The sequence below is a fragment of the Phalacrocorax carbo genome, chromosome 1 (assembly GCF_963921805.1).
Source record: "Phalacrocorax carbo chromosome 1, bPhaCar2.1, whole genome shotgun sequence".
Lineage (NCBI taxonomy): Eukaryota > Metazoa > Chordata > Aves > Suliformes > Phalacrocoracidae > Phalacrocorax > Phalacrocorax carbo.
In genome coordinates this window covers 132779319-132803713 of record NC_087513.1, presented here as the reverse complement: position 1 = coordinate 132803713, position 24395 = coordinate 132779319, and the positions used below count along the sequence as shown (strand labels likewise).

At 38.0% G+C, this 24395-nt stretch overlaps 1 protein-coding gene across 4 annotated transcripts in view; it reads left to right on the top strand.

Moving 5' to 3' along the window:
• Nucleotides 1–24395, top strand: part of CDKL5 (cyclin dependent kinase like 5) — a 142221-nt gene that overhangs the window by 49772 nt on the left and 68054 nt on the right. For all 4 annotated transcript variants that reach the window (XM_064474700.1, XM_064474684.1, XM_064474693.1 and 1 more), the window contains exons 2-3: nt 1625–1856; nt 2411–2445. In XM_064474700.1, coding sequence (XP_064330770.1) covers nt 1793–1856; nt 2411–2445 — 99 coding nt within the window. In that variant the 5' untranslated portion in view covers nt 1625–1792. The remainder of the gene's footprint in view (nt 1–1624; nt 1857–2410; nt 2446–24395) is intronic.

Here is a 24395-nt window from a genome sequence, read left to right as displayed (position 1 = left end):
AGCGCAGGGACAGCCAGCTGCGCCCGTGTGCCTGGCACCGGCCTCTTTCAATAGAAAGCCAAAGCAGCTCAGAGAAGGCTCTGTTCTCATGCTGATGGGTGCAACTGAGCAGATGCTCCTGCTTTTCCATGAGCTCTTTTTTTTTTAGGTCGTTACTGTAACCAGAAAGCCTGGACAAACAGCACAAAGGCTTTTGTGAGAAGGAGATGCCAAGTGAGAGGAGGAAAGTATATGGAGGGGAAAGAAAAGAGTATTTTATACAATTATCAAGTGAAGAAAAAGTTGGTTAATTAAAACAGTAAATTAAACCACTGAAATAATCCATTAAGGAGTGGGTGACTTTTAAAAACAAAACCAAGCAAGCCCTTAACCATCCCTTTAATTCGGAAGTCACTGCTTTATTTTCAAAGTTTGTTTCCAAAATACTGTGGTTGATTAACTCTGAAGTTGCTTTTAAAATAACAACCCCCCGCCAGATTATGTCCCCGTGTCTTGCTGAGGCTTTGAGGCTAGTGTCGCTGTGAATTCCCACCACCCTTGAGCTGTCCTTTTTGTTATGTGTGATTTAGTCAACGCAGGGCTTTTGGCCAGCACCCCTAGCTTATAGTGAAATAGCAATGAGACTTCCCATTTGTGTGAGCCGAACCCAATATCATTAGGTCATGCTCACCCATTACACAAATTAATTAAATGAATTCACTTCTCTCCTGCCACCTTGTTCATCATGAGTAGTCCTGTTCTTGGAGCACTGAACTATGGAAATGACATATTTCCAATTCATGGTGAAGCTATTTTAGCTTTTTTCCTGCTTCTGAATGTGGGATGTATGCCTTTAATGTTCAGGGGCGGGCGGTGGGGGGGAAGGGGAAATGCAGTCTGAATTAGCAAAACCAAGCTTTGATGTGTTTAGTTTATCAGATTTCTAAGGTTATAGCAGAGATGTGGTGAGCCTAAAACAGACACAAAAAACTTTGTTCTTTTGCCTGTGTATGGTTGCTTGGTCTGACAGATGACTTCAATATTTGTGAAACATGGAAAAAAAACCTTTGAAAACATTTTTTTTTCCTGTTTATTACATTTCAATTAAATAAGCTGATAATGAAAATAATTTTCTAAATATGATTGCTAGTCTAGCAAATAACTTCCTTTTAAAAAAAAAAAAAGCAAACACAGAAAATAGAAGACTTTTCTATTGTTTAGTGTTCTTTCTACCTTATCCTTTTTGTCATTACAGTGGACAAATAATAAATTGATGAAGCACAATTTGTTTTTATACGTAGCTGTTAACACATACCAAACTGAGAACATAAGTAATTATAGATGTATTTTTGCTCACTGATGTAGTTCCTATTAACATTTTTGTTTTTCTGTACTGTAGAGAAGAACTTTAAGTTAGTTGTTATTGTAATAGGCATCCTAAGTATGGGATGACAAGGCCAGCTGTTTCATCAGATATATGTTCTCAATAGGATGCGTCTGTTATGCATGCTGTTAAGCTCTCTTGATCATAAAATGTAGAAATAAATTGTCTGTTGCAATTGTTAAATCATATTGGTGTGATCTTATATACCACTACACTCTCTTACTGAAATAAAGTACTAATTACATTATTTTCTTTCTGCAGGAAGCTACCGACTGCCTAGAAATTAAGAAAGTGTGTGAGAAGTCTGGTTGATCAAGGTGGAATTTTCTTCCCCCCAAGAGCCTTTTCACGACTGCTTTTTGCAAAATCTTTGGACGTTCCCCATTGTGCCATGTTTTGTGGCTCTCACCGTAAGAGGAATTTGTCTTGATGAAGATTCCTAACATTGGTAATGTGATGAATAAATTTGAGATCCTTGGGGTTGTAGGTGAAGGTAAGTAGTATCTTAAAAAATAATCAGAATTTTATATAGATTTGGCTTAGTTCTCTTGAGGGTAGTAAGTTTTAATTGGCTAAGTATTGTTTGTATGAAAATCTTAAATATCAGTTTATTCTCTACAGCTCCTTCTAATTCCATTCTCAGATGGAAGGAGAAGCTTGGAAGGTGAAAGAGAAGGAGGAGAAACAGAACAGTTTTGTGGTTTAGGGAGGAGGTGTTGTTTTTTATTTCAAAGTTTACTATATTAATTTCTCTGAGTGATAGTAGGGAGGTGTAAGTTATCAAAATACTCTGCAAGTATATTTAAAAAAATGATTTTGGCATTTTAAAATCCATTTACTTTCAAGCAATTTTTATAAAATTGTTTGAGTGCACAGAAATTTAGTACAGTCCCTGTATATACAAGTTCTGGATAACAATACTGGGAACAATATTACTTCTATAGCCAGGAGGTGACTGAAGACTGTGTTACCTTGCTGCATTTTTCCTGTTTTGAGATGGTTTATTTTTCTCTTTTTGTTTTTTTTTTTTTTCCTTTTCTGTTTCAGGAGCCTATGGCGTTGTACTTAAATGCAGACACAAGGTAAGTAAATTGCTTTAAGTTAGAGACAAATGTTCCTATTTGGGTGAAACAATGACTTTTGATGAGAACTGAGATGTTACTATGTATGAGATGCGGCGGCTGGGGTCGGCTTTTCCTTGCAGACAGTTATTCAGGTTTTTGGGTTTTCTTAATTGTAATGCTGTCAGAGGAAATGGCTACACCTAGTACCAAACCTCCGTATTTTTTCTTTAGTGTTTAATATTTGTCTGAAATATACGAAGTAATTAATCTCAACGGAGATTTTTTTTAAAAAGAGGAAAAGTTGTTTTGGAATGCATTTTATGCTCAAACAGCCTCAACTAGAATATGAAATTATTCGCCAAACACTGCTGTATAAGCACTTACCTGTCTTGGGGAGGGAGAGAGAGGGAGTAGGATCCATGTGGAATTTCTGTAGCTGTTGAACAATCAAACTGCAGTAAAAAAGCACCAACTTTTATGCTCCGTGATTTTAATTTGGAAGAGGAAAGAGTAAAAAAGGAAAGAAAATACCCTGTTCCAGACAAAAATGAAGTCTGGCAACCTGTCTACACTACTTTAACTACAGTGTAAGCTGAATGTATCTGAACTTGCTGGTCATCAACAGGGAACTCTGGCATGAACTACTTTTGCTGTCTTTGGAGCTGTAGTGTAGTCATATAACAAAATAACTTCTACTTCTCTGAAGCAAAACATTTCAGAATCATAGAATGATTCATTTGTAGTGACCCAAGAATGTATGAACTCCATACAAAAACTTTTATATCTTTTTCTAGAAAAAGTTAATACTGTGCAGAGGGCCTGTGTTCCTGCATGCACACAGAAGGACTTTTGCACAGGACATATAGTTATACTTGGAGTGGCTTAGACTATTACACTGACTTAAAGTTAAAAAAGGAAAAACAATTTAGAACTTGGAAAGATCCTGTTTCAAGCTGAAGCCTTGTGAGGCTCAACAGAATGGCTTTGGTAAGTTGGCTAGTTTTGGATAGTTACAGAATAATAATTCAGGGTGAATAGTTCGAGACCACCTGGGTAGTGACAACACAGTTTATACTAGGCAGCTCTCTCCTTTATGGAAGGTGACCTCACCAAGACTCAAGAAGTTTCTAGGATTTCCTGCATTGCTGAGTGAAATTTAAGCTTATGTCTAAAATTCTTTTGCATGTCTTTAGTCATGTGCTTGTGCAAAACAATTCAGTACTCCAATAGTATAGTGTAATGGCAGGGTCTGAGTTCCTATAAGAATACCTTGCAGTACACCAGATGACTAGAAAGGAAAGGCTTTTCCTTTGGTAGAGGGAGGTGCTTCCTCATACAGCCTGTGTAAGGATGCTGAACTGCTTGTGAGGATCGAAGTTTTTAGGTAGATGCACCATTTTTTTCCTGCAGCTTCAAGCTTAATCGAAGTAACTGCATTGAAGTTCGAAAACAAAGTGGTATTTATTAAAGCTTCTAGCAAGTGGATTTACTGAGACCTAGGCTTTCCAGTATTTGGAGATCTGAAGAAAAGGCGAGATATGTTGCTATTTTAAGTTTACTGATTTATGATTCTTGCTTACTTAAAATGACTGCACCCAACCTCTAAGAGCAGATGACTTTACAGGCTCTCTCTTTTACTAAAAAAGAATAACTATCTAAAAGTTTAACTTTGACATGGATCTTTTTTCCTGTTCTTCCCCTGGCTGTTTGTTATCTTAACTTTCCTTTTTCGTCTTGGTAAAATACATTGAGAGACACCTGTCCCCAGCACTTTTGCAAGGTTATGCACATACTCAGAGCAGACATGTCCTGCTTGTTGCCTAGATATACAAGTTTGTTAAGAAAACATTTGATAATTGCCACAAGTTTATGTTTAATTATAGGCATCATAATAAATAGAATTATTTACTAGTTTCTATGTTCTTGATATATTTAATTATATTTTTACTTGGCTTATTCCTTTTAAATATGAAGGAAAAGTGGCTATAAAAGGAGGAGAGTTGGAGGGACAGTATGAATTGAGCTTAATGATGCAAAAAGATGCTGCCTGTTTTGCTCCAGGTTTTCATTTACCTTAAGACAGGAAAGATCCAAATTATAGACAGAAATTTTAAGGCTCTGATATTAATCGTTGACTAGAATGAATGTGATAGAACTGAAGTTCTAGAGAAACACCCTTCTTTCTCCCTTCCCCTTCCCACTAGAAAAGGGGAGAAGATGATTATTCCTGTGACATCAAAGACCTTAGAAACTAAAGGGGTGGGTTTTAGGTGAGGCCTAAAACTAGTCACTAATTAGCTTCAAATGGGAATTTCTACCAAACCATGGTAACAAAGATTGTGCATTAAGAAAAGTTACTTTTATAAAAGGAAGAAGAAAACATATTGCAGGGTGGTATGTGCAGTTCTCCTCAGTCAAGAACTGTGGGTTTTTTTAATACAACTTTACTACTTCTATAGGAAAACAAAGATTTAATTAATTATCATGAAGTCTCAACAGAATTAACTGGAAATGCAAGGATATGTGGGGGGTTTTGCTGTTTGGCTGCTGCTGGGCATACTTTTTTAGTATGGATGAAGAAAGTGAGAAGTTCTTGCACGTGATCAGTCGGCAGGTATAGCAGAGTTGATCTTTGAGTGCGTTACACAGTAAGTCTATTCAGCACCACCTAAGTAGTCCAGAAACAGCATAGAAACTAGAGAATGTTGCAGTGTTCTTAATCTATGTATGGTATATACTAGGCTATCCTTGGTCATGTTCCCTCAGCATGAACGGCTTTTCTTTTTGTGCAAAGGTAGCAATTATGTTGAAGAATTTGAATACCGAAGTATTTATATTCATCTTTATAAATAGTGGTAACATGCCAGGATAAAATTCTCAGCTATTGTAAGCGAATATATCTCTGTTGTGTTGGTGAGAGGGTAGATTTTGTGTGAAATGAGGAGCAACAATTTTCCAACATATAATCCACTAGTGCTTCAATAAATATGTAGCTTTTTGCCCCAGTCTATTTCATTGGCATGTGTATATGGGTTTAAATTGGAGAGAATGGCATAAGGAACAAATACCTTGTCATTATTATATGCGTCTTTTCTTTGCTAAGGGAACATTATCAGAAAAGCTAAAGTAGCTCCTCTAGAATGACTGTGTTTACATTATTATACAGCATATTTTTATCACAAATCCTTTATTGCTAATTGTGGTTTTTGCATAAAGATTACTTGTTTATCAGGGCTTTTTCTGATGTGAAGCTAATACAATAATGTTGAGATAAAGCAGTTCTGATGTTATGAAAAGCTTTTTACTTTTGTTTTTTTCTGATGAGAAGACTTTTCGTAAGGGAATATACTGGAGTACATTGTGTTTGCAAATACTGTAAATATATTTTATATTCATAAACTGTTAAAGTAGGCTGTCTTAGCTTATTTACTGGACCTCAGTTATGTTTTCTGAAAAGAAAAGCTACTTGAACAGTTCAGCAGCGTCAGAGATCATGGCTGAGGAGAAGAATCTTTGCTTATGTTTAAGACTTGTCAAATTTTTGACCTTTAAATAAAACCACTATCCCCTTTACTTTGCAATGTGGGCCTGCAGCTTCACGCAGAGTTATCCTTTGCTAATAAAGACTTGGGCACAAGTATTAGGAGGACTCTGGCATCAGATACAAAGCTAATAGGACAATATTGTGACTTAAAATCAGTAAAATGATAGCAAGGTGCTGTGGGAAAGTCATAGGTGTCCAAAGGCAGGCAGACTGAAGAAGCAAGCCTGGAGGAAAAAATTAAACTGAAAGTATGAAAAGGGAATGTATACACTGTGAGATAATAAACTGTGTATATAAGGGGGGGATGTTGAGAACTGTAGCTGCAAGTAGGAGTTTGTAGAAATGTGGTGAATGCATCCTTGGACAACTGAGGTAAGTGGAGGCTGTGTCTAGGTAGACAAGATGATGACACTGGAACCCAGGGGTCATTCGTTAGAATGAGGCAGAGCTCACCACAGGGCCAGGCTAGAGATGAAGAAGGATGCGTACTAGCAGGGAGTCAAACCATAGCTGTTCCACTACTGTTTTGAAAGCAATGATTCTAATATCTGTTTTAGTTCCCATCCACAGAGCACACTTAGTGGTTTGCTTTATCTAACCAAGGTTTTATCAATGTTCAGGTGAATGTTTGAGAAGGCTGCAGGATTGCATTAGTATCTGGCAAATAAGGAATAGGCTGCATCTGAAGAAGGGAGCATGAAACACCTGGACACCTAAAGCTGATCATACAAATAACAAACTGTGGTAGCTGATGGTTTTCCACTTTTAGACCTGCTGGTGTGGGGAGCTGGCAGAAGCTTGCAGGAAAAACACTGAAAATATGCAAAAGGAAGGATGCCTGCTTGCATGTATCTGTATGTTTAAATTTATGGGTGGGTTGTTTGGTGTTTTTTTTTAAGGTTAGCTAGGTGCGCAGGAAGGTGTGTTGTAATGCAGGTTCTCTAAAAGCACAGTAGAAATTTATGGATTCTCTTAGACTTACCCTTTGTCTTGCTATGTGCTGTGTGTTATCAGAGCCCTTGGAACCTGAGAGGATACAGTTTAATGATCTCAAAATTTAATGCTGGTTGTTCTTATATGTACAACATCTCCTGCCTAATAAGATGGGGTTTTTTGTCTTTTATTTTAGAGGTGTGTCTGGAGAGAATAATGAAGAATAACCTTTTTAATAGGCTTAATGCTTCCAGGCAGTTTCCTCTTAGCCTAGTATTTAATTTTGTCTTGTTTGAGCCTTCAGTAATATTCTTGCATTGTCTTCTGATAAGATTTGTGTGTGTCTCAGAATATCTGAAAGAAATGTTTACGGACCTCTTAAAGGTATAGTTTACTCATTAGAAAATATAATGGATATGTGTATGTAACAGAATCATATTTCCTTTGTCTATCTCAACCTTTTCAATGTCTTTTATCACTATATCCCCTACTGACCAGCAGGGTCTCAGTTTCCCTAGTCTTCCCTTTGAAACCAATGTTTTCCTGTTCCTCCAGATAGCCCATCTCTACTTCTGCACTCTTCACACTACTTGCTTGCATTTGAGCTTAGTCAGGAATTCCCTGCTTACCAATGCTAGCCAACTCGAGAAACTTTTTCCCAGCTTTCTGTGTGTTGGAGTGGGCTGTTCTGTGCTTTGAGGAAGTTCGTCTTTGTTGAACAACCAGCCCTACTAGACCCCTCTACCCTTTAGGACTGTCTCTAAGCAGATCGTTGAACAAGGTGAAATCTGTTCTATTGAAGGTCCAGGGTTGTAATTCTATTGTTTTTTCTTAATTCTTTTAGAATCTTCAGTGCTGCTATATCATGGTGTTTTGCATCAGGAGATGCTGGTCTGTTGTAATCACAATAGCAAGGGCACTCAGACTCTGTAAAATGTAATTTAAAGTGCTAATTCTTTATAGTGTTAGCTTTAATAAAGTAAAAACAGTACAGGTAATCTTACGTTCCTTTAGACGCTGGGAACCTTGAGTGGTGCAGCACCAAATGGGCTTCTGACTGGGGTGCAGCGTACTGTGCAGACCATGTCTGTAAGAAGGGGTTACCCTGTTTTCATTATTCAAACTATTACAGGATTTTCTTACAATAAAACTCTTAATTGTTTGTACTGCCAAACAGAAGGGATGTTGATGTGTGAGCTTCTTGCTGTACTTTTGGATTAAAGGCAAGGCCAGGCAGGTGATGTAATTGCGGGTGCTGAGTGGGAGCTGCCTGCAGGCTCCTCTGTTATGACAAGCTGGGTGAGTTTGTCCTGCGGGCAAGGGATTTGTGTGGCACAGGCCTGGGCTTCCTCAGGTGAACCCTCATGTGGATCACTAACTCGCTCCTTTATGTAGAATGATCATCTGGTCAGGGTGACTGCACATTGTCACTGCCTCTTAGGTTATCGTCAGCCTTCACTTTCCTATTGGTTCATTGGTAACTTGTGTCAAGAACTTGCCTTCTGCATCTTCCAAAAAAATCCTCTGTCTTCATCATGCTGTATTACCCTTGCAGCAGATGCTGGATTGCTCTATGTCCTCTGTGAAAACTGGACTTTATTGTAAGGCTTCCCTTAAGAAGGCTTTATCTATTTTGCTCTCTTGATCAGGTGCTTTGAAGGAGGTGCCCACCCTAATGTCATCTGTGTTGCTCTGTCTTCTAGCCCTCATGCAAAAACTTTTGACTTGCTTCTTGCCTATTCCAAAGCAAATGTCCATGCATTCAAGCCTTCCTTTCCTTTGCAAGAATCTCCTTGCCTTCTTAACTTGTCCTCTTGAAAATATCCTGAGTCTGTTTGTGGCAGTGCTCTGGTCATGCAAGCTATCTCAGCACATTTACTGTAATCCTAATGAGTGATTTCATCATCTAGGATGACAGGTAGTTCAGATAATGCATATTGCTATAACTGCACTGGCTGACTCCTAGTTCCTCCTGTCTCTTTTCCGTGATGCTTGCATTTTGTGTACAGGCACCTGGGGTCATTGTCATGCTGCTTTCACAGAGGGAATGAGAGCTTCATAGTCATGGAAGATTTGGGGTCTCACCTGATGTTATAAAAACAGAGTTCTGAATTTGCCTGGTAGATATTACAATCCCTTCTCCAACTCATATCTGCTGATGTTATTATCATTGTCTTACTCTTCCCATTGGAAATCTGCTAACACTTCTTTTTGTATATGAGTTTCTCTTCAGTGTCAAAATTAAAAAGTAAGTGTACTTGTTTGTAAAAATTGTGTTTATCTTTAGTGTGTTGTGTTTTCTGACATTCTTGCTTTAGATCTGGCTTTCAAGGTTCCTTAACACTTCAGCATGTGTTAAACTGCAATACAAACTGTATTCTTCAGTCCAAGCACTTGGCTTATCTTCAACTTTTTTCTGGTATTATCTTCTGTACTAGTTGTGGTTTAACCTGACAGGCAGCTAAACACTACACAGCCGTTCGCTTGCTCCCCACCTCCCCCAGTGGGATGGGGGAGGGAAGTAAAATTTGTGAGTTGAGATAAAGACAGGTTAATAGGACAGAAAAGGAAGGGAAAATAAAAATAATAGAATATACAAAGCAAGTGAAACAGAGTGCAATTGCTTACCACCTACTGACCAATGCCCAGCCAGTTCCCGAGCCATGGTCACTGCTCCCCAGCTTTATCTGCTGAGCATGACATCATTTGGTATGGAATAGCTCTTTGGTCAGTTGGGGCCAGCTGTCGTGGCTGTGCCCCCTGCCAGCTTCTCGCTGGCAGGGCACAAGAAGCTGAAGAGTCCTTGACTAGCGTAAGCACTACATAACACACTGATATTTCAGTTGTTGTTATCAACATTATTGTCATCCTAAATAAAAAACACAGCACTCTACCAGCTACTAGGAAGAAAATTAACCCTATCCCAGCTGAAACCAGGACAGTACTGAAATGGATACAACTCATACAACTCTTCTTTCTTTACTTCAGATTTGACTAATTTGACAGTAGTTCTTGTTTGGATGACTGAGAAATAAAATTACAAATAAATGAAAAACCTTTGAGTTTTCAAAATGAGCACAGATTGCTGTCTGCATTTTTTTTCTCCTCAATGTTATAATGTTTCATGTGATGGAGGTAGTATGAGCTGATTAGATTTTTGACTACTCTAGAAGAGAGTAAGCTAGCACTGTCTGGTATTTGAACACGGGAACACTATCTGTGCTGATCTGAAAGTTTCTGGTTCTTGGTGTTTGTATTTCACTAAATGTTTTGTAATACTGTGAGTTAAGGAGAGGTATTTCTATCTGATTTTGGCAGAGATAGATACTAGGTACAGTATTGCTATTCAACATTTTAATGAGTGATCTGAAGGTAAATATGAAAAGTACTGCTGTTAAAAGTTACGGAAAACAGACTGCAGTGGTAAGCAATAGAAGATAATAATGGACAGCACTTAGCATTACGTGACAAGTGATTCAATTCAGGCAAAGCATATTTTAAATATTTGTATTTCTTCATATACAATTGACTTTGAAAATTAGAACTTTCCAGCAAAATTGGAATTATGTTAGGAGCATTTTGAGGACTCAGTTTTATCATTTCAGAGTAAAGCTGAAAGCTGAGTAGTGCATAAACTTTCTCCAGTCTACGACCCTGATATACGCAAGGATGGTCATTTTGAGTCAGATGAGTTCAGCTAGCTCAGTACCTTAAAAGTGATTTTCTAGAATTAAACAACGGATGAAGAATAGGGCAGGCATGTTGTGATACTCCCCACAGTATTCACAGTCTCTAATTGGTACAGTGCTGCTGGAAAGTCATTATCACCAGAATATTCTAGCACAGATTATGCCAGCAGTGTACTTTTTATTACTTTATCCTGTGCCTAAAGCCATTGATCCTTTAAGTCTTCTGCTTGCCTGTGTGTACTCTTTAAAGTTTTCACTGATATTTCTGAATACTGTGTAAAGTGTTCTGTCCTTATGCCTTTTTTAATATACTGTCAATTTACATATAAGTATCCTTCACCTAAAACCAGGTAAAAAGTACAGTGCCAAATCCTACTGATTTAAGTCTAAGATGTCACATTCTGGCATTATTACTATTGCTGTCTCACTGCTGCCTCTATTTGGTTACGTCCTCAAATTTTTTGCTCATCTTTTTCTTTGATTTTTTTTTTCTATGTAATTAAAAGCAGCATTGCTAATTTTTGCTACTAATCAAATGTGTTTTGGCTCTGTGGCAAGATTTTTCTTTTTAATCATGGCTGAAGGCAAATGTCTGTGCAGCATACCATTTTATTTCAGTAATGGCAGCTTACCTGTGGAGGATTATTGCACTTAATGTTGTTGTTCCTCTGGCTAAAGCACCAACGCACTGATGTGTTTTTGTGCCAAAACTTGTGTGAAATACATACAGTGAACAACATGAGACCTGTATGGAGCTTCTGAAATAGTGTGCCAGTAGTAAATGTTTGCAACAGTCGGAGTTGAGATCTGTCTTGAGTGCTATGTGAGGAAAATAGAGCTATTAGGCAAGCTGTAGTGCTGCAAAACCATATTAACTCTTTAATAACCATTTGCTTCAGCTTCACCATTAGGCAATGAATAACCTTTTGAATTCCTTACAGAATTCGGTTTGAAGTATTAGGAATATAGTATTTCTTTTATGGGTTTCCATATTCTGCTTCTATGGCGTTCCCGTGAGTGCAGTGAGAGGCAAGCTTGATTAGTGCTAATTCACTATAATGTATAATCTGTAATTGCTATTCAGAGTAGATGCTAATGTGGTACTGAAAGTTTCTAAAGCTCTCCTTTCTCATTGATGTGTTGTAGTATTTGTCTATACCTGAACCTGAACCTCTTTCACAGTCCTCTCAGTCTCCTGTGGCAGGGGGAAACAGTCTAAGCATAATTAGCATTATATTAATATGTTTTAAATGTCATTGATGTCAATGAAACCCTGATCTGTATTAAATAAGTGGAAGATTCATATGTGTACTATTACTGCACCAAAGATGAGACAGTTATGGAGAATGGAGGTTAGAAACAAAGTTGCTGAGAACCCACAAGTCAGGAAGACAGCTGACTGTTTGGTCTCTCCTCCCCTCCCACCCCCAAGGTGGGTTGGTGCCTTTTATTTCTTTTCCTCAGTCCGGTTCCCTAATCTGTCTCTTTCTGCCTTTTATTTTTTTTCAAAGAGTTGTTTCATAAGGTATCTCTTAATAAAAGCCATTAAAGCACTAATTTTGAGGAAGCTATCCAACTCTAAAATGACTTACCTGCTCCAGTAGAAAAGAAAAAAATTAGATCTGTTTGGTGTTGTCCCAGTTTCCTAGAAGTCTGAGTCCTGGGATTAATTGAAGTAAACATTTATTTTTCACACTTTTAAGGCTATATAGGATGAGAGGATAAAGTAGAGTAGTCCCAGGTCTCCTTTTGATTGTTTTTGTTGCAGTATGTGGTCTTCTGTCTGTTACTTCTGCTATAGATTGCTACGGTATGCTCTATTTCAAGGATTTTTAAGAATCTGTTTTTATAAGAACCCTTGGTATCTTTTTCAGTCACATACAGCAATTTCTTTAAGAGGACCTGGCCATGGCTATACAAAGCAGGCATGAAAAAAAAAGTATTAAATTTAATGGTTTTCATTGTTCGCATTGGTCGGTCTGCCTGTAGCTATATCAACGGAATGGTGCTGCTTTGATGCCAGCAGTTGTTGTGTCCCTTTTGAGTCTCTTATGACAATCCAGATGGCTGTATGAAAGCTACTTTGTAGGGCAGTCCCTGCCCTTACCACCTCCTTTCTACTTGCCACGTGATGAACCCTGCTCACATGTGGGCAGTATTCAGTATTCAAAATTGGCATTCCCTCCTTCCTTTCTCCCCAAAGGCTAATTTAGCAATGGAAGGTGTGGGGGAAAGATGAGAGCGAGCTTTCAGTGGGGAGAAACTAAGTTGCTGTGGAAGGGGATACTAAGATTTTTTTTTTTTCCAGGCGTGTTGAGTTTAAAGCGGGACAGTGTGAGGGTGCTACTTTCAGTGCCACAAATTAGGATGGCTTCAGTTGGCTTGGCCGTTATAACATTGGGTAATGGAATTTCATGCAGCACAAAGCTGGGATGCAGAGACCTGATATTGCAGATGATCTGGAAAACAAGAAGCGGGGAGGGAAAGAAACAGGTGATCACCCTTATACTTCAGTGATGCAGGTAACTGAAGGAGGCATTGAAGCCTGAATTAAAAACTACAAGAGTGGATCATCTTACATTTCACATATCCTTCCCAAGGTATTACTGATGGTTTTCAGTTTAAATTAAGTCAAAGATAAGTAATCCGTTACAGTCATGGTATCTCGGATCAGTATGTCTTCTAGTCACACAGCTTCTTCCAGTTTGTCATACTAATGGCTCTAGATTAACTGGACATCTGTTGCACTCGTTCTTTTTTTTTGTTTTCTTCTTAAAGAAACTGTGTGTCTTTCTGATAGTTTCTTACATAATATGTTGCATGAATTCCTGCTATGGGTACTGGTTTGACTAAGTGAAAGGTTACTGTTTATGCTGCAAATAACAGTTTTCCTTGGAATATTGCCAATAAATAAACATGCTGCTTAGTAGTTGCTGCATACTCCCATCTGCAAATGGATTATATGTCACTACACTTGTAATAATACAGGAATCGTATTCAGACCTGCAGCAGTGTGTTCTGTGGCTGTCCCCAATGGCTCTTAATTGCAAACAGCTTTTAGTGTTATCTTATTCTAGTACACTTGTAAGTGAAATCTTATTTTTAAGTGTAATGTGAGCACACAAAGCAAGACTATCCATACAAATTATTCTTTCTTGCAAAAAAGTTGAAACTCTTATGCTGAAAATTAAAGTTTACAAACCTGACTGCAATATTTCTTAAAAGCAGCAGCAGAAGAAACTTAGATTGATGAGGATTTGAGACCTCTTGTAGGGATCTTGGATCATTAGGAAAGTAGTGGTGCAGACTAGGGAATTTATAGTTAATGCAAATTAATATATGGGAGAAGTAACAACATATGGCTAATTATAGGACTACATCTGCAGTAGTATGAACTTGCTTGAATATTGGATTACAGTCTAGTCTTGTCATCAAATTGCAAATTACTGTGTGGCATAATTGATGCAAAGAAAATTGTATTTCTAAATTTTAGGCTAATTGTTTTCATGCAAGGGATTCTTGTGGACTTCTTAAACTTCTGTAGGACGTGTGACCAGCTCTAAGAGCTCTAGGTTAATCACTGATTTCTGGATCCTCTGTGTGTTTAACTAAAGGCCACTAAAATAGAGCACAGCTCAGTGTTTGGGAAGATCATTGATGTAGATCAATGTACCATGGTAAAAATGGATCTGGATTATCTAGCTGGCTTTAAAAATTATTTGTAGAAGCCAAGTTGAACTAAAAGGTTACTACATAACACTAGAGTGTCTTGGATATGCCAATTACATTGTCTTATTTTCTAAATTGTGTTTTTTGTGTGTGTGTGTGAATTTAAAACCTCTTTTTTTAAGCCAGGAGTCCTGGAAAAGGAACATTTGACAGTGTTGATGTTTTATGTACAATAACAATGAAAACTTTTCCAGCATTTCACTTTGTCTGAAAGCTATAGGCTCTCTTGGTACATGTATTTTTCACCAGGAGATATATATATATTTAAAAATTATTACAGTCTGTTTTTAAGTAGTAAGTTGTCTTTCTGAATGTCCTGGTTAAAGTAATTTAATTTTCCATGAATACCCAGTTGGATGTAATTCCTAATTGGTGGAACACCCTTCTAAAAATATAGAAAACTTTCTATTCTTTTTGAATAAAAATTCCTGGAATAGGTAACTTCTTTTCAAGTATAGTGGTCTTTACTTCTCAAAGCTTGGATAACAATAAATGGGGGGAAAAAAGGAAAGTAGTTTCCACTTATAACATTACAGCTGTTTAAAATGTGTACCTATGTGTAAAATTTCATACAAAGAACTTAATAATTGCACTTACTGTATGTCATGTTTGATCTCAGCTAAAAGCCTAAGGGACTAGACAAGCCTGGCATCAGAGTATGGTGATCAAGAAATTTTGGATACAGTGGGAGGCCAGAATGAGCTCTAGAACAGAGGCCATTTTGTTAAAACTGCATAGTGCTTAGTCTTTCTTCAACTGATAGGAATTGTTACAGTTTTGCACAGAGCTGGAAGCATTCTTTATGCTATCTTATCCCTCATACATATATTACAATTCTGAAACTCTCTAGAACACATACTTCTGTTTTGCTCTATTTAGCTGTACCTGGACAGCAAAGCTCGATGAGTCTGCTGCTTGATTTTGATAAAGAATAGTCCAATTGCATGCTAACTTCTCCTGAAGGGTATCTGTTTAAGCTTCTTCTAGTTTAATAGGAAAACCAGAACACGCTCTGGATTTATAAAGTATTTGCATTTTTATTATATTATCCCTGAATTATTTTAGCTTAGATTGCTAAACTAGACCGATCTTCATGCAAGTCCCTTTTAAATTCTAACACCTTACAACATAATGGCTTAACGTTGCCCATTACGAAAAATCATCCACTTTATGGAATCCTATTTTCATTTTTCCAGATGTGTAGCAAAGTGGGGATTTGTTTCTGAACAGCACAGGTTGGAAACAGATACCAACATTCCTGTCTGGTTTATAGTTGCTTGTACCTTAAAAACTTTGATAACGCATCTTCTATTTATTCTTCCATATGAATACTAATTTCTGTAGAGTACTGTAGCATAGAAAGATTAGTATAACAAAATTCAGTGTAAATCTGATGAAAGGGGAAGGTGAGTTTTTGCAGGTTCTTGAAGTGAAATGATTGTACTCACCAACACCCATTCTTTCATGATTTAATTCACTGGTACCCTCATACCCACACTTAGAAGTATAAAGGGGGGTGTGTGTCCACGTGGGCAGTATCTGATTTGGGCAGTATCTCCAATGTGCAGGATGGAGGACAACTGTAGGTAGCTGTCAAGTCCCCACAACAACTCTGGAGTTCCTCTTGGTGGTGGTGATGACAAAGTAGTTCTTACACCTTTTGTATGTATTTTATGTTTAGAAGTCACCTATTGTTAAGGAATGGTCTTTAGCTTCAGTCTTGCTTACTTCAACTTCCATGAGTCTGTTATCTGGTTTTGCTTGTTTGGAATTTGTGTTTGAAATACATGTGTATAATCTCTTTCCCTGATGGGCTAACAGGAGAAAGGCTGGTATATGTTATAATCTGCAACCTTTTTGCTGTCCTCCTGTTGTTAGGATGCAGGGTCTGCCTGTGAGTCAGCTGTACTGCAATCTTCTGGGCTTGGCATAACGTTTTACTCAATTTTACTATTGGAGCACCATCCAGTTTTCTCTGTTATCAATAAAAATTATTCCTGAAACCTTGTTCTTCAGTTTTTCTCGTACTTGTGCATGCTTGTGTGCATTCTCTCTCAGTGCCCCCCCAGTATCCTATTTGTTCTTACCCTGATCTGTTAGATACTTCTGCAGCAGAAACCAGGTGCGCAAATGCGTATGTTCTCTGGAAAGTTTGTTGTTATTGTGTTTTCAGCTCTTAGTATAGAGTTGTGCTGCCTTATTGAACAACTAAGTATCAGTTGACCATAAAACGCTTCGAGAGGGAAAGCTTAGTTTGGGTGTTGTTATATCTCCTAATCTTTCAGACCACAAACAGTCTTCATAATACTGAGAACAACTGCTTCCCAAATGTGTGTTATGGAGCATATTTTTACATACAGTTCTAATAACAGAAGATTACCACAGATCTACTGTGCTGAAAATTAATTGCGAAGCAGTTTTCTTAGACTTAACCTTGGCTGAACAAGGTTGCCATAGTTATCAATTTTCCTTTTGGGTGTAGAGAGACTATTTTTACATTGTAAGTTTTCAGGTATAACAGAGGGAGGTGACATTTATAAGTGTAATCATGCACTGAGGTGTGGAAAGATGAAATTCTGTAGGACGAAAAAAACTACTTTGGCTGGATACAACTACCTCTTCTTTTTTACAGTACACATCTTGACCAGGAGGCAAGCTATTTTCTTGAAATCAATTAACATTTCCAACAGAGATGGAGTAATGCCATGTTTATGCACAGAAATATGTTACAGGCAATGCCATCTGCAGAGTAAAGCTGACTAGCTGCTGCTTATACAGGATCAAATTTCCTGTGACTGTTTGTGTGAAAAATTCATCTGAGTGGTGCATACCTTCTCCCCCCTTCCCCAAGCACCAGCTAGTGAAGAACGGTGTTAAGAAATGTATACAAGATAGTATCTGGTGGAATTGCAGCCTGGGCTCTGAATCTGCTAAGTCTTCATGCTTCCACTGTTCTAAATGTTGCTGTGGTGCTAAGAAATCAAAACTATTTGGGGAGCAAAAGAGAATCAGTAGGTACTTCACTAGTGACCTTTAGGAAGGCTTAAGAGAGGCCAAACCACATTTGTCCCATGGACTTTAGCAGGTTTGGGGGGGGGTGTGTGTGTGGTTTTTAATTTTTTTTGTGTGTAGTTTTGTTTGTTGTTTTTTTTTTTTTTTTAAAAAAAAAGGGTGAGGGGACAGGGAGAGGCATGATACTTAGAAATTCTGGGAAGTAGTGTGTCCCGTTCATCCAGGTTCCCCAGACCACATAAAATAGAGACTACAAACCAGATCTCTCAGATGGTGTCAGTATCAGAGAAACAAATCCAGGGAGATAGGCCTGTCTATAGTATTTCTCACTTTCTATTCACTGTGGTTCTCAATGGAATTAATAGTTTTTAGTTTGTTACTGAAGATGAGCTTCTATTGCTTGACTAACATCCTTTCAATTTCACATGTGTACATGTACAGAGCCCTGCACAAGTGTATACACACACATTTGTTTAGTTAATGAGTTACAGCAAGTGGTCTCTTCTGGTCAGTTTTAGAAACTGATACCAGCCCATTCCTTTTGTTGTCTCTTAGCAGGTTTTTTTTTTTAAGTACTAGTTTGCACACTGTTATGCTGGTCCTTTCTGTGAATATGAGAACTGAACACTTGTGCCTTAATATGAAATATGAATGGCAATGATTCTGTTTTATCCAAGTATTCAGCAGCAGTGTACAAGTATTTAACCAAAATCTGAATAAAAAACTTCACAACGGAAGTCTTGTGATTATATTTTCTCAGCTTTCACTCTTCAGATGAAGATCATGTTTCAGAAAGTTTCTGAATAATTATCCTCATTGCTAAAGCATCTTGTGCTTTTTCCCTAAACATGTTTGCATTAAGGAAGACAATCTTTTACCACTTCTGAGCTATTAAAAAAAAGTGAAAATGAAGGGTCTATTTAATTTTGATAGCTCTATTTCTATGGTAAACAATAAGTCCTAGAATTTTTCAATGGGAGAACATGCCTTTTCTGAAAATATCTGGCTAGTAATCAAATTATGAGGCCATCATTTATTCTTGCAAAGAGTAAATCTGTGGAAAGACAAAAGCAGAGGAATAATTAGGTCCAGGGATCTTTTGTCCATGGTTCCTTTTTTTGTTTTTGTTTTTATTTCTCCTCTTGATTCTTAGGTTAGGGTAGGTTAATTGTTAACATGCTGCAAGGCCACGTTTTTCTTTTTTGCAGAGGTGGCCATAGTTGACTGTTCACACTGTGCTACCTGAATGAAACCTGTGTGAGGTGACTGATGCATTTTTTTTTAATTAGTATTTTAACTGGATTTAGACTAATTAGTGAGTCACGTGTTAACTTTCTTTTATGTTACTTGTCACACCCAGAGCTTTGGCTATATAATCTTATGTTGAAATTTCATTAAAAAAAAAAACAACCCAAAATCACATCCAGAATTGTGTTATAATGGAACCAAGTCAGATTTAGTATATTCATACACAAATGCTAGTCAATAAACTCCCGTTAGAGCTATTGTTTACGCTCTGTACCAGCAAAAGGCTTGCTACTATATCAGTTTACAAAGGACAGAAGGCATCCTTCCTCTAAAGAAGCTTTGCTTTTCATACCCGCATCTAGTTTAGACCAAGTGCTGCAATGAAGCTCCAAGCTCACTTGTACAGTTTTAGCTTGTAGATTCTTTCAGTAATTTTAAACGTTTTGTATCCCCCTAGCCAAATCTGAAGTAACAGTACTGTTGTTAAATATTAATGAGAAATTTTACTAAGTAAAAGATCTGAAACCTTTACTCCACAAAGAATCTTAAAGCTTTTCCAAGTGCAACTTTTTTTTTCCCCTTCTGTTTAATTGAATCTTTATAGTGCTTTGGAACTGAGAGAAATACAGCTCTAGGAGATCGGTTTATAACATAAATTCTAAATCCATATTTTCCTTATGATAACCTCATGTTAATCTTTGTGCTCATACTCTAGGATCTTCTCTGAAACATTCTCCTGGAAGCTTAACATAAGGAAAGGAGCTACTTCTAATGGGACCTTCTTTGCAAGTTATTTAAAGCTTTATTGTTCTTAGGTAGTACCTTCAGTTACACCAGGAAAAGGAAATGCAGAGCTCATAGCAGAGATATTTATAGCTTAATGGAGGTGCTCACCAGAGAACATGTACTTTATTCTCTAATGTGCAGGTTAAAGAAGGATGAGCTTCAGAAATTCTGGTCTTGCCACTAGCTATGCCAGATTGCTTTGTGGGATGTGAGAATTGACGCTGCACAGTTACGTTGGCAAAGGAGATGTTCTTACTTCAGTAGCACAGTTGGGAATACTTTATTTGTGTTTCTAGCTTGTGTATTAAATACAATCCAGTAGACTGGGATGATATTTATGTAGCAATGGAACTCAATACTGATACAGAGGAGGTAACATCTCTGAAGTTACTACTGTTCATTGCTATTTCTGAAAAGTACCTTAAAAACACACATGCATGTAAGTTTGTGTGTGCATGAAAAAATATAACATACAGGCAGAAGGGTTGCAAAGTCAAGTAACTCGGGTGGAATTAATCTCACTCACCGCTTCAGTGCGTAGGTCTTGCGTAACCAATCTCCCTATTTTATATAAATTGCGATTGTCCAACATGCAAAAAGCAATTCTTACCATCTGGAAATGATTAAAATCAGTAACCTTCTGGCTGGATCCTCTCTCCCTCCCCTGCTTTTACTAGCTGTGGGGAAAGCCTTGACAACGCACATTGGATACGTAACTCTTAGCTGGCTAAAGCTAAATGAGGTGGACTCTACCTTAGGAAATATTTGAGGTTTTCTGTAGATTTATTGAGTCTTTTTAAACACAGAATATACTTGTTCTGAGTTTAAATTTAGCTTTGGAGATTGCTGTTTCTATTTCAGACCTGGAAAAGGGCTTCAGTTTCTTTTGCATGCACCAGTACTAATAAAAGAATGCTACCTTTTCGCCTCAAATACTGCTTTGCTTAGATACGCTGTGATAAACTTCCTTTTTTGCATGTAATTTTCTAGACTTCTCAAATACAAAATTCATCATGTAACACCATATGGATACCCACGCAGTTGTCACACAGCTGTCAGCCTCTAGTATTTGAGATGGTGTAGCTAGTAACCTGTTGCCTTCATCCCCCATGCGTACCAGAATGCTGTGGAATGAGACTCATCTGTGGTTTTAGTGGGTTTGCAGCTATTTCTGAATTCTCACCATTCCTCTGTCTTCAGTAAAATTGGGTTCCAGTAAAACTTTAGATGTTCACAGGTTCATTTGCTTATTTGTTATTCTACTTTTAATACTAACTTCTGGTGCCAGGTGCCTTATCCCAATTCTCTCTTCCAGTCTGTTTTCAGCCTGCGTTTGTCTGCCTTCTTTTCCTAGTGCCTTTAGCCTATGTCTTCCCTGGCCCTCAGCTCTTCCTTCTGCACTTTTTTATTCCCTCTCCCCACAAATTGTTTCCAGTGTTCAGCACAATAAACTTGGTGAGATCAAGACACCGTTTTCCTTCCCCTTTTTCCAAGAAATATTCATTTGTCATGTTTAGGCAAACTGTCACAGTGAAGCTAAATTCTGTATGATATTTTTTTATTCCTGGCTCAAAAGTGCATGTGTGAGTGCAAGATTTAAAAGTAGGATATGTCAGATAGTCCTATCAGTAGGGACAGATTTTGTTGGAGTAGTTTTTTTTAATTTTCCTGGAACTTGTGTGACGTTTAGATTTTTTTCTCCTTTTTGAGATACAAGAGAAAATATACCAATCTAGTCATGAGTCTTTGGATGCTGCAGAAACTGTCTGAAATAAGTCCACAGACTCTTTTTTTCAATTTAGCTCCAAAACTGAGATTTCTTCTGTAGAAATGTTATTTTTATGAATACTTAGCTGCCATTTCTTCTTCATCTATTAGTAGTAACAGAAGCCTTCCTTGGGTGCAGATTCCTTTATTTTCTCATGTACATTCTGCTTCTCGTTAACTAAATTACCATGCAACTTGTGTAGAGGCAGCCCTCCTGTTCCTCTGACCTCTGCAACAGCTATCTATAAAACCCGTATGTGTGAGGTATGAATCTTCCCTGCTGTCTTTTTTTTTTAAGCAGTTTGGATTTAATTTTATTCCTTAATGCTATCCTATAAAGAGGAGAAAAATCTCTAAAAGGAATGCATTTTTAAATGCTTGGCAGAGCAAAATGGCAGTTTTCTTAAGAGACAAGAATTTTTCTCTTATTATCCAAAGAATGTACTGTCTGTGTAATCCTAGAGAAGAAAAGCCTTTCTTTCTCTGCAAACCTGAATGTAGAAACTTTGAGAAGAAATGGTGTCCACTGAAATGCATACAGACCCATATACAGACTTGAAAAATATTTTTTAAAAAGTAGCTAAATTGAAAGGGAAGTAGGGAAGAGCATTGATTTTACAGTTCTGTAGAGCATCCATCAGGCTGATAGGGAAAGAGCCAGATGTGAGGAGCACTCATCAATAAAATGTCAGGAAAAATTATTCTGATCTATTAGGCTAAAACAATTTTAAAAATTAGGACAAGAAAACAGTAACAACTTGCACTTATAGAGCTTTCCCTGTTATAAGATTACCCCAGATTTTTGCTTTGAAAAGAGCATAACATCAGCAAAAATATCTCTTGATTTGGTGGGGGGAGGAACCTAGAGAGCAAAAAGATGTCTTTTTGTAAATGCCACAAAATCCTTGGGCGGGGTGTGTGTGTGCGGAATTAGTTTCTGTCCATAATAGTGGTGTCTAATGGAAGAAGTAGCCAACAAACCGAGGCTAGAAAATAAGGTGACATTTCCTGTTCAATTTTATCATCCTTTTGCTAGAGAACAACACAAAAATATTATCACTAAAGATCCAAAAGAGGTGAAAGGGATGTTTGTGAGCCTTAGTCCTACTTGAGGAGAAAGGAGATACTGTATGATAGAGAGGACAGGGAATGGTAGACTCTTAGGGTTAATGTAGACATCTGTGAAATGTTCCATAGCCAAACTTACCAACGAGCTGAGACCAGATTAACCAGGTGTTACATTCAGTAACACCTTTTACCTATGGAACTCTGTGGACAAAACAGTGTTACACTATTTTGTGTGCCCAAAATGGGCAGGGGGAAAAAGTCTTCAGCTTAAAACATTTTAAGAATTGGAAGCACTAAATATAAAACTTCTGGTCTTTGGGATTCTAGACAGGAACAAAATTGTAGCTTGGTCTTTCCCCCAGACGCAGGAAGTTTATCACTACTACTATATACTCTTTTCCAAATTAATGTATTAAAACCAAAAGTAACCTCAGCTATGGCTCTTGCTTCTGCTCCACAGCAGATCTGAAATGGCTGTTTGTTACCTGAATAGATGATGACCACCTTTGGTAGTTTAAGGCCCGCTCCCGAATACAGAGGAGTTCTTGCTGCTATTTGCACACAAGAGGGAAAGTTAAAGCTAGGGCAAACCTCATATGTAAGTCTGCAGCATGGAAATGACAGCAGCTGCTACTATTTTTATTTTTTTTTTTTCCTTCAGCACCAAGATAGACAATTTTCCTTGCTAAGATAATGGTAAACTGAGCAAACTAAGCTTGGGAAATCCTATTCTAGCTTGCATTCCAAAATGAAAATTTACTTAGTATTTTAAAATTATTCAAATAAAATTAATACTGGAGCTTTGTGATGGATGGATGCAAGCACTTCAGGAATGATGGGATCAAAAGACAAAGAGGGGTGAGGTTTCCCTTTGTGCGAAGGAGTGTTTCAGATATATGGAGGCCTTTTCTGGGGTGGATGACAATGCAGTTGAGAGCTTGTGGTTCAGGATTAGAAGTGAGACCAGAAACTGTGGCTCTGTATTGGGACTTCGTTGCAGACTACCTGATCAGGGTGAAAAAGTGGACAAAGCCTTCTTTAAACAGCTAATGAAGTTTCTGAATCACAGACCTTTTTTCATGGGAGACTTTTAACTTCCCTGGCATCTGCTGGAAGGGCAATGTGGTGCAGTGTAAGTGATACCAGAGATTGATGGAGGATGTCAGCAAAAATTTCTTGATATAGGTGCTAGAAGGGCCAGCCAGATTCTTGTAATAATTGGCTACAATGGCCATGAAATAGTGGAGTGCAAGATCATGAGTACATTGAGGGGGAAAAAGTAACAGACAGAGTACAGACCTCGAACAGAGAGTATTCAAGAAATTGGTAGGTGGGAAGCTCATGGGAGGCAGCTCTAAAAGGCAAGGGAAAGCTGGCAGTCCTTTAAGAACAACATCCTCTAACCATAAGAATGGACCATCTCAGTGGTTAGGAAAGCAAGTAGACTTCTCAGACTGACTTGGCTAAACAGGGGCTTCATGATGGACCTCCAATGCAAAAAAGCAGTATAGAGGAAGTGGAAGCACACACAGACTGCAAAGGAGGAATTTAGAAACGTTGCTGGGGTAGATGTTGGTGCTATCGGGAAAGCCAGAGCTCAGCTGGAGTTGAGACTTGCAAGGACAGCAAGAAGGGCTTCCACTGATACTTCAGAAGTGAAAGGCTGAACAAAGAAGTGTGGGCCCATTGCTGAGCAGGGCAGGCAATTTAGTGACAGAAGAGCCAGACAAAGTCAGGGTGCTCAGTGCCGCCTTTGCCTTGGTTTTCATCAGCGAAGTCTCACAGGTCTCTGTGCTTAGTGAAAGGGTAGAGGAAGATGATGAATTGCCAGTAGTGGGTGAGGATTGAGTTGGGAATTACACAAGAGAAATCGGCCCATACAGTTTAATGGGACGAGGCAGGGAGCATCCAAAGGTACTGAGTCATTGCAGCAGGACAGCTCTTGATTGTCTCTGGAAGGTTGTGGAGACTGGGGGAGGTACTTGATAAAAACAGAAGAAACCAACATATTTTTTTTTAATTAAAAGAAAGAAACAACAACAACAAAAAAAACCCCAACAAACCACTCCAACTGATTTTACATGCGAATGGAAAATCCAAATGTGGTTTTCATGCATTTCCATACATGTGTAAGCTGAATATATGCTTTGATTTGATTTTTCTTTTCATGTGCTGCTAGACCTGGAAAGGTG